Consider the following 11271-nt stretch of genomic DNA (forward strand, 5'->3'; position numbering starts at 1 on the left):
GCTGGATGGGTTGCTGGTGCCCCACATTCTGACACATGCTCTTGCTGTTTGTACATGTTGTGTTATTTACTTTTGTGTTACTCGTGTGTGATTGTAGATGTTTCTTGTTGAGGTGGGCATTTTAATCTTTGTTTTTAACTTGTCACTGTATTTTTTCCCCTCTAAGACATGTCAAAGACATTTCATCAACGACGTCAAAAGTCTCTCTCTAGGGGCGCCCGGCTAGCGTAGCGGTCTATTCCGTTGCCTACCAACACGGGGATCGCCGGTTCGAATCCCTGTGTTACCGCCGGCTTGGTCGGGCGTCCTTACAGACACAATTGGCCGTGTCTGCGGGTGGGAAGCCGGATGTGGGTATGTGTCCTGGTCGCTGCACTAGCGCCTCCTCTGGTCGGTCGGGGCGCCTGTTCGGGGGGACTGGAGGGAAAAGCGTGATCCTCCTCCCACGTGCTACGTCCCCCTGGTGAAACTCCTCACTGTCAGGTGAAAAGAAGCGGCCGGCGACTCCCCATGTATCGGAGGAGGCATCTGGTAGTCTGCAGCCCTCCCCGGATCAGCAGAGGGGGTGGAGCAGCAACCGGGGTGGCTTGGAAGAGTGGGGTAATTGGCCGAGTACAATTGGGGAGAAAAAGGGGGAAAATTCCTAAAAATAAAAGTCTCTCTGTCTCTCTCTCTGTCTCTCTGTCTCTCTGTCTCTCTCTCTCTCTCTCTCTCTCTCTCTGTCTCTCTCTCTCTGTCTCTCTCACTCTCTCTCTCTCTGTAGCTACCTCTCCATCCAATTGGCAAGTCAGCTTGAAGCAAACAGTTCCAGAGTTGTGTGAAATAGAATGTGAATCAGGCTCATTTCCATTGAAACCGGTTTAAATGAAAATAAAAACCTGGACATAGTTCAGCGTGTCCTATGTCACGTGTCCACACCTCAACACCCACCACAAAGACGGACCACTTAATATGAAGAAACACGATCATGTTTCAATTTATACACATCCCCCCCCCCGTTTCTCCCCAATTTTACCTGTCCAATTACCCCACTCTTCCGAGCCGTCACGGTCCCTGCTCCTCCCCCTCTGCCAATCTGGGGAGGGCTGCAGACTACCACATGCCTCCTCCCATACATGTGGAGTCGCCAGCCGCTACTTTTCACCTGACAGAGGAGTTTCGCCAGGGGGGACATAGCGCGTGGGAGGATCACGCTATTCCCCGCCCCTCTACCCTCAAACAGGCGCCCCGACTGACCAGAGGAGGTGCTATTGCAGACACGGCCAATTGTGTCTGTAGGGACGCCTGACCAAGCTGGAATACACCCATCCATTATCTGAACCGCTTATCCTGCTCTCAGGGTCGGTCCTGCCAGCCACTGGGCGGCAGGCGGGGAGACACCCTGGAAAGGCCGCCAGACTATCACAGGGCCAACACACACACACACACTCACACCTAGGGACAATTTTAATATGGCCAATTCACCTGACCTACATGTCTACATGTCGTGCCGGGATACATTTCATTTTTTATTCGACAAAAGCATTTCCTTTGTGCAGATAGTGCATGATCCCGCCATCAAGAAAAAACAAAAACCACCTCAGTCAAGCTTAAGAAACTTTTTTTTGCAATATTGATGATGGTTCACTGAATTTTGACGAACCATCCACCTTTTCTAAAATGATCATTTGTAATACGTTTGGCTTTTCTCTCTTTCATATCTCTCCCTCTCCCTCCCTCCCTCTCTTGTGTCTCTCCCTCTTTTCAGGATGATGGAGTACTCTCTGGACGGCCATAATGCCAGTCTGTCAGCCATCCGTACCGTCCGAGTCCTCAGACCGCTGCGGGCCATTAACAGAGTACCCAGTAAGTGGACGTGGACTTACTTAGCTCACTTTGTGTCCCGGGGACAACACTTAGTCAAATGAATGCCTCACAGTTAGTTACTCACGTCCTTAAAAAGCTCCCCGACAGAGGCTAGCCATGGACCTGGAGCCGAACAGGGCCCCCGGACAGCGGTGTCATAACATCAGGGAACTTTAGTGGACGGGGGACCAGTAAACACTGGCCAGGAGGACAGCCGGCCTGGCGGTATCGGTCTCATCCTTCAAGTAAAACACGTTTTTTGGGGTGGGTTTTGCAAGTTTGTGGCAACACTTTAATTTACAGGCCATCGATTACACAGAACTGACTGTCAAGTAAAGTTGGTGCGACTGAACCATGCTGCATGGTATTTACTGAGTAATAGATGAGTAAAATACGGCTTTTCTATATCTCTACTTTGCTCCTTTCTCACTATATATGTGCCGTTAAATATGAAGTACATCAAATACTGTATGGGATGAATTCACGAATCACATTGTACCAAATACAAGTACGAGATGAGTAGTAATTATCTGTTAAATTTGAATATAAGGGGGCGTTTGGGTTTCGGGGGCGTCCGGGTAGCGTTAGCGGTCTATTCCGTTGCCTACCAACACGGCGATCTTCCGTCTGAATCTCCGTGTTACCTCCGGCTTGGCCGGGCGTACAGACGCAATTGGCCGTGTCTGCGGGTGGGAAGCTGGATGTGGGTGTGTGTCCTGGTCGCTACACTAGCGCCTCCTCTGGTCGGTTAGGGTGCTTGTTTGGGGGGGGGATGGGATAATAGGAGGAGGCATGTGGTAGTCTGCAGCCCTCCCCGGATCAGCAGATGGGGTGGAGCAGGGTGGAGCAGTAACCGGGACGGCTCGGAAGAGTGGGGTAATAGGCCAAGTACAATTGGGGAGAAAAACGGGGGAACCCCCCCCCCCCAAAAAAAAACAAAAAGAAAATTTTATATAAGGTATATTTTGAAAGTGGTGGTATCCTTACTAATGGTTATGTCAGCAGAACCCTATATTATATATATATATTGTACTGGTTTATATTATATATAAACCAGTAAAAGCCTCTCGTCACAGTTCATTTGCATGTGTTGTACTGGTGCGTTGCCTGGTTATTTGTGCGTATTGACTGATCTGTAGTTTTTACGTGCTGGCAGGTTTTGGATATATGTATATATTTCAGCCTCTCCCGGCGTTCCCTCCCTTCTTTCTCGTGTGCGTTCTTTCATTCGCCATCAGACCTTTCTGATGGTTTTTTCACGTTGTGTGTTTCCCCCCCTCACCACGGTCCCTCTCTCAGACCACCTTAAGAGAGAGTGGACCCGTCTCACATGTACAGAGTTTAACACTCGCCTGCAGGACACAGACACACTGAATGTAGTGAGGAGCACTCTTTGTGTGTGTGTGTGTGTGTGTGTGTGTGTGTGTGTGTGTGTGTCTGTGTCTGTGTGTGTGTCTGTGTGTGTGTGTGGCCCATCAGGCGCTGCAGATAATCCAAACACAGTGGTAGAGCATGGCAGCCCTCTGTCTGTCTACACAGTGTCATTGTACAGAGACTTTGGCTCAAAGTGCCCCCTGAAATTGGGTGGGGGGATGGGGGGAGGGGGTATTGCCTTGGGCTTGAAAACTCAAGGTCACACATACACACTTACCCACAGACCAGACACTGGTGGGGTTCAGCCTTAAAATACTGTTTACCTCCTCTCTCTCCCTGTCTCTCTCCCTGTCTCTGTCTGTCTCGCTCGCTCTCTCTGTTTCTCTCTCTCCCTCTGTCTCTTTCTGTCTCTCGCTCTCTCTCTCTCGCTCTCTCTCTCTGTCTCTCACTCACTGTCTCTGTCTATCTGTCTCGCTCTCTCTGTTTCTCTCTCTCCCTCTGTCTCTTTCTGTCTCTCGCTCTCTCTCACTTGCTCTCTCTCTCTCTGTCTCTCACTCACTGTCTCTGTCTGTCTCTCCCTGTCTCTCTCTGTCTCTCTCTCTGTTTCTCTCTCTCCCTCTGTCTCTTTCTGTCTCTCACTCTCTCTCACTCGCTCTCTCTCTCTGTTTCTCTCTCTCCCTCTGTCTCTTTCTGTCTCTCACTCTCTCTCACTCGCTCTCTCTCTCTGTTTCTCTCTCTCCCTCTGTCTCTTTCTGTCTCTCACTCTCTCTCACTCGCTCTCTCTCTCTGTTTCTCTCTCTCCCTCTGTCTCTTTCTGTCTCTCACTCTCTCTCACTCGCTCTCTCTCTCTGTTTCTCTCTCTCCCTCTGTCTCTTTCTGTCTCACTCTCTCACTCGCTCTCTCTGTCTCTCATTCACTGTCTATGTCTCTCTTTCTGTCTCTCACTCTCTCTCACTCGCTCTCTCTCTCTGTTTCTCTCTCTCCCTCTGTCTCTTTCTGTCTCTCACTCTCTCTCACTCGCTCTCTCTCTCTGTTTCTCTCTCTCCCTCTGTCTCTTTCTGTCTCACTCTCTCACTCGCTCTCTCTGTCTCTCATTCACTGTCTATGTCTCTCTCTCTGTCTCGCTCGCTCTCTCTGTTTCTCTCTCTCCCTCCGTGTCTCTCTCTCTCTCACTTTCCTTGTGTTTCCACCTGTCTCTCTCTCTGTCCTGTACACTCCGTTTGTCTCTCTCTCTTTGTCTCTCTCTCTCTGTTTCTCTCTCTCCCTCTGTGTGTCTCTCTCTCTCACTTTCCTTGTGTTTCCGTCTGTCTCTCTCTCTCTGTCCTGCACACTCAATGTTTGTCTCTGTCTTTCTCATTCTGTCTGTCTCTCTCGCTTTCTCACATACTTTTACCCCTCCCCGTCTTTCCTTTTCTCTTCCTCCACACTCTCTTCCTCTGCGTGAGGATGCTGAGGGCTGAGCCGAGGGGTTTTGGGGTGTAGCCAGCCAGGCCGACGGGCAGAAGGCTTGTGTGATGCAACGGGACCGTTTGCGGTCTCAGTGGTTTCTGTCCATTCTACAAGCCAGACAGACCACGCCACATGGTGACGTCCTTCGCCTCCCTGTGCTCCGCTATCTCCACCGCTGGTCTCGCTTTCTTTTCCCATGTCGCCCCCCCCCCCCCCCCCCGCTGTCTCTGTCTGTCTCCGTCTCTATCACTTCATCTGTCTCTGTGCTTGGGAAGCGCGGGATGCTGGACAGATGTTGCTGCATGTGTTTCCTCCGCGGTAACCAGGAGACGGTCGGCTTGCTGTGCTCCGCATTATTGCGTGTTTACAGAGCTGCTGGGGGAACGGTGGCGCTGCGAAATGTCTCTTTCTCTCACACACACACATGCACACACACACACACACACACACAGACACACACACACACACAGACACACACATGCACACAAGTGCACGTGCACTCTGTCTCTTTATCTGTGTTTGTCCTATCAACCCATCTCCTCCACCCACATCTGGGCCGTGACTGGCCCACATGTGGGGTGGAGGAGTAACCTAAACCCAGTAAAGCCCAGTTTGCTCTTGATGTGTCTCCATTATGTATAGAGCTAACAGGGTGGAGTTCATTATTAGCGGAGGATGCTACCTTGGGCTGTTTCTGCTATCCGCTAATTGTTAGATAATTTCTATGGGCCCCCCCCCTTCTTTTTTTCCCCTCCCCAATTGTATCCGGCCAATCACCCCACTCTTCCGAGCCGTCCCGGTCACTGCTCCATCCCCTCTGCCGAGACGGGGAGGGCTGCAGACCACCACATGCCTCCTCCCATACATGTGGAGTCGCCAGCCGCTTCTTTTCACCTGACAGTGAGGAGTTTCACCAGGGGGAGGATAACATTTGTAGGTAGACGATCAGTGTACCCTAGACGATCCGTATACCCCGGAAGTCGGAAGTTGTTACGAAGCAATTCTATTGGTCAGTCGGTTAAAGGGTCCTTGCAGCCTACTTTGAAAGGTTGTTGCTGTGTTTAAACTGTCACGTTGGCGGGAAAGTAATAGTAGTAGTTGTAGTAGTAGTTGTAGTAGCGAATGGTATATTAATAGTGTAATACTAATAATAATAGTAATAATCGTGTAATGCTATTAATAACGTGAAGACAATAGGACTGAGACCCTAACCCTAACCCTACTGATTGTCTACCTACAATGCTATTCCCCCCAGTTCCCCCTCTCCCCCGAACAAGTGCCCTGACCGACCAGAGGAGGCGCTAGTGCAGCGAGCAGGACACATACCCCCATCCGGCTTCCCACCCACAGACACGGCCAATCGTGTCTGTAGGGACGCCCGACCAAGCCGGAGGTAACGCAGGGATTCAAACCGGTGATCCCCGTTTTGGTAGGCAATGGAATGGACCACCACGCTACCCGGACGCCCCCTATGACTATATCTGACCAGCAGGACAGGACTACATGTTAAGGTTAAAAAAGTGACAAGTAGCATATTAGGACAAACAAAAGGAGAACCTACACACTTTTAAATCGGGTCAGCGCCAGAAGTCAGACCGGGGCTGAAGACTGTCACGGCCGGCGGGGCCGATGTGATGGAAACAAGCGAGGCGCCTTGATTTTCCACGCCACGGCTCCATTTAGTAGAAAATGCAGCGTATGCCTGCCTCCATCCGTCTCCCTCTTTATCCGTCCCCTGACTCGAACGCTCGCGTCCCACCGGCGGCCATGCTTTACAGGACCATCGGGGCCGCGAACCTCAGATTTTGCCGTTTCCAATCTCGACCAGACAGTCGGTCGGAGCTGACGGTCAGGAAAGATAGTGCGGCGGCGCCGCCGAGGGGTTTCCCCATTCGATCTGACGCTGCTGCGATAACGCCACGGCCCGTGTGACATTTACAGCTGTAGTAGCGAGCGCGGGATTATAAGGGGTTCAATCCACCACCACCCGTAGGCGTTCAGAGCTGGGTTCACACCAAAAGTACCGGTTGAATTAAGCAGAAGTAACTGAAAATATCAACTTTGTGCGGTTATCTATTCTTATTTGGCATCCTGTTTTTGTACCTATTCACTTTAGTGGGTTTTATCAGTGCATGTTAATGTGCTCACTATAGGGCGACAGGCGTGGCTGTAAGATAATGAATACCGGGAGGGCATCCGGCGCTTTACCTGTGCCCCCGTCCGTAGGGTTAGTGTTGTGTTAGGGAGGGCATCCGGCGCTTTACCTGTGCCCCTAGATTGATAAGACCACCACCGGTGCTGTCTCCTCACAGGGTGCTGATGGAAACTATCAAATCTGCTGTGGCGACCTCTGGAAACAGGGAACTAGCCGAAAGAAGAAGAAGAAGAAGATTAATGTACAAACGACAGCAGCAATAGAGACTCTCTACAATATATTATCTGTATTATATATTGCATGTGGTTTATAAAGAAGACAAGGCAAACACTCAAATACTATATTCAGAAGCACACAATGTGGAACTTATGAGCCAAAACATTATGACCACCCACAGCTGAACGGAATAACGTTGATCATCTCCAAACAAGGGCACATCTGGGTGGATTAGATGGTAAGGGAACAATCGGTTCTCGTACTCCACCTGTTGGATGCAGGAGAAATGGGCAGGAGTGAAGACTTGAGCGACTTTGACAGTGGCCAAGTTGTTATGGCCAGACGACCGGGTCAGAGCATCTCTGAAACGGCGAGGCTTGTGGGGTGCTCCTGGTCAGCAGTGGTGAGTACCTGCTGACAGTGGTCTGACCGTGGGAGGGACAAACCACAAACCGGCGACAGGGTGTTGGACACCCAAGGCTCATTGATGCGCAAGGCCAACGAAGGCCATCCCGTCTGGTCCGAACCGACAGAAGGTCTACTGCGGCGCAAGTCACAGATCATTTTAATGGTGGTGAAGGGGGGGATGTGTCGCAACACACAGTGCATCACAGCTTGCTGCGTATATGAGGCTGTGTAGCTGCAGACGGGTCAGAGTGCCCGTGATGACCCCTGTCCACCGTCGAAAGCCCCCACAATGGGCATGTGCACGTCGGAACTGGACCTTAGAGCGGCGGAAGAAGGTCGCCTGGTCCGATGAGTCCCGTTTTCTTTCAGATCACGTGGATGGCCGTGCACGTGTGTGCCGTTTACCCGGGGAAGTGATGGAACCAGGATGCGCTGTGGGAAGACAACAAGCTGGTGGAGGGAGGGTGATGCTCTGGGCGATGTTCTGCCTGGGTCCAGCCGTTCATGTGGATGTCAGTTTGACACGTACCTACCACCTACCTAAACATCGACTCCAATCCACAGTGGCTCCACCTTGCAACTTACGGGACTCGAAGGATCCGCTGCTAATGTTTGGGTGCCAGATACCATAGGACACCTTCAGAAGTCTTGTAGAGTCCATACCTCGATGGGTCGGAGCTGTTTTGGCTGCACGCAGAGGACCCACAGCATATTAGGCAGGTGGTCATAATGGGTTGACTCGCCGGTGTATTAATGCATTAACTTCTCATGAGCTCAGACATTTCTATAATCCATCCATTATCCAAACCTAATCCTGCTCTCAGGATCGCGGGGATGCTGGAGCCTATCCCAGCAGTCACTGGGTGGCAGGTGGGGAGACACCCTGGACAGGCCGCCAGGCCATCACACAGGGCCAATATATCCCACACATTCATACCTAGGGGCAATTTAGTACGGCTGAGTCACCTGACCTACATGTCTTTGGACTGTGGGAGGAAACCGGGGCCCCCGGAGGAAACCCACGCAGACTACCCCGGGGCTCGAACCCAGGACCTTCTTGTTGTGAGACGACCACACTAACCACCGCGCCACCACGCCGCCCATTTCTATAATAATAAACTATAATAATACACTATTTAAGCAGAGCCTTTCGTACATAAAATGCAGCTGAAAATGTTTCACATTAGAATGCCATCCATTCCATCCGTCCATTATCCGCTCCGCTTATCCTAATCAGGGTCGCGGGATGCTGGAGCCCATCCCAGCACTACATTAGCATTAGAATGAAGCAAGCTGAATCACAAGCAGAAAGAAAATACAATAGGGGCGTCCGGGTGGCGTGGCGTGGCGTGGCGTGGCGGTCTATTCCGTCGCCTACCAACACGGAGATCGTCGGAACGAATCCCCGTGTTACCTCCGGCTTGGTCGGGCGTCCCTACAGACACAATTGGCCGTGTTTGGTCGGGGCACCTGTTCAGGAGGGGAGGGGGGACTGGGGGAATAGCGTGATCCTCCCACGCGCTACACCCCCTGGTGAAACTCCTCACTGTCAGGTGAAAAGAAGCGGCTGGCGACTCCACATGTATGGGAGGAGGCGTGCGGTAGTCTGCAGCACCTCCCCGGATCGGCAGAGGGGGCGGAGCAGCGACCGGCACGGCTCGGAAGAGTGGGGTAATTGGCCGGGTACAGTTGGGGAGAAAATGGGGGGGGGGGATCCCAAAAACAAACAAACGAGAGAAAAACAAATCAACAAAAAACAACATGAAGACGTTGAGCTCCCTGCCAGATTTGAAATGTACCAGTAATTTTTTCAGCTTTCACTTCCTGGAGTCAAACCCCATCGCTGAGCGACATGTTCCGGACGCCGCCTGTTGGCGGGATTTGTTCTCGTTGCCTGGCAACACGAAGCACGTCGAGAATCCGCAGCATCAGAAGTTGGGAGGCTCTTAAAGCCTTGAACATTTAAGTGGAGCCGTTATTTTTTTTTCTGGCTAGATGTTCTCTTAGTTAGGATTCTCCGTCATTTGATCAATTTCACTTAACGAAGTGTCCATGGAACGGGGTACCGCATAACTCCAGTGTTCAAACGGAACGCCATGCTGACCTTGTCTTGATCTTATCCTCTGTTCCCTCTCGCAGGAACGTCGGCCGTCTTACTTTTCAGATTTCTTGCGGTGAAATGTGGCGTCGTCTCCACGGCAGCGGAGAATGAAAGGAAACGGAGAGCGTTGAAGAGAGGCGTTTGTGGGAAATAACAAAACACCAGACTAGAGAAGCGGCGGCGGGGTTAAAGTGACGCGGCAATGCGGCGCTTTTGGATTCAGACAAATCTCGACAAATCCCCGTAGCCGAAATGATGGAAACCCCTGTGGCCGCACCTCATCAGTATTCCGCTTAGCGGGAGGCTGTGCTGATCTGTTTGTGTTTGCAGAGCTGAACACACACACACACACACACACACACACACACACACACACACACACACACACACACAAATAAGCCTGGAATCCATCCAGATGATAATTAAGACCAGCATGACTAGTCTGGATGCTTGTCTGTGCTGAGGAACCAACAAAACATCTCAGCCCCAGGGACCCTCCTGTGTGTGTGTGTGTGTGTGTGTGTGTGTGTGTGTGTTTAGGGGGTGGTGTGTGTTCTGCGTGACGGGGCTGTGAGGTCTGGAGGACAGAACTCATCGTCAGGTTCTCAGAAAACCAGGCCCTTCCTCAGGCGACCAAACAACAAACAAAACAAACCCGACCGGCAAATTATAGATGGTTGCCGAAACCCGGCGGTTCGATAACGTGAGCTGTGGGTGAAAGGTTGCCGGTTCAGATCCCGGAGGGCGACGGAATGTGAAACTGTCACATTCAGTATTGTCAGCTGGGTAATGATAGTGGCCACAGGGCGGAGGTTGTTGGTTCAAAGCCCTCGAGAGCGATGGGGCCTGTCAGGTCGTATCACAGAGCTCGGAGTTAATGGCCGCCGATAGACTTGTTGGAGGATCCGCTGACACGCAAGTCCGTGGCTTTAGAGAGCTTTGCTATAGGTAAACTTTTCCTCTAATCTTTGTGTGTCCATGTGTGTTTGTTCGTTCGTGCGTGCTTGTGGCCTGTGGGCGCACATGAAACACATGATAATGACAAAAGCTTTGTCGTGCCCCACCATTTTATCTTGTAATGGTATCAACAGGAAGGATTTACAAGTGTGTGTGTGTGTGTGTGTGTGTGTGTGTGTGTGTGTGTGTCTGCTTGCAAACAGGTATGCGTATCCTGGTGACGCTGCTGTTGGACACATTACCCATGCTGGGGAACGTCCTCCTCCTCTGCTTCTTCGTCTTCTTCATCTTTGGCATCGTGGGAGTCCAGCTGTGGGCGGGGCTTCTGCGCAACCGTTGCTTCCTGGGCGAGGACATCAGAACGTGAGTGACACTCTTTCTTCCTTTCTCTGGCTTTTCTAAGAGCCCCTCCTTTTCCTTTTCCGGTGGCAGCATGGCGGCCCAGTGGTTAGCACCGTTGCCTCAGGGTAAGAAGATCCTGGGTTTGAATCCCAGGCCGTCCCAGGTCCTTTCTTTTTAAAATTTATTTCTGATTTTTTCCCTTTTTTCTCCCAATTTAGTGGCCAATCGATCCCTACTTTAATTCAAACACCCACCCTCGTACCGCGTGCGTTCGCCAACTGCATCTCTCCGGCCGGCAGCCTCGAAGGAGACGCCTCGCCACTTTTGTGACAAAGCGACTCCAGGCCGAACCACTGTTTTTTCCGACACACCCAGAGACGCATTCGTGTGATGAACACAAACCGCCTCCGCCCCCCTCCCGAAG

General features: G+C 51.5%; 1 protein-coding gene across 1 annotated transcript in view; it reads left to right on the plus strand.

Annotated features, from left to right (window-relative positions):
- Positions 1–10710: 10710 nt before the first annotated feature.
- cacna1ha (calcium channel, voltage-dependent, T type, alpha 1H subunit a) overlaps positions 10711–11271 on the plus strand; it is a 127759-nt gene continuing 127198 nt past the window's right edge. The window contains exon 1 of the mRNA XM_056287636.1: positions 10711–10868. Within this exon, the coding sequence (XP_056143611.1) occupies positions 10711–10868 (158 nt within the window). The remainder of the gene's footprint in view (positions 10869–11271) is intronic.

Source organism: Lampris incognitus, chromosome 10 (genome assembly GCF_029633865.1).
Source record: "Lampris incognitus isolate fLamInc1 chromosome 10, fLamInc1.hap2, whole genome shotgun sequence".
Taxonomy (NCBI): Eukaryota; Metazoa; Chordata; class Actinopteri; order Lampriformes; family Lampridae; genus Lampris; species Lampris incognitus.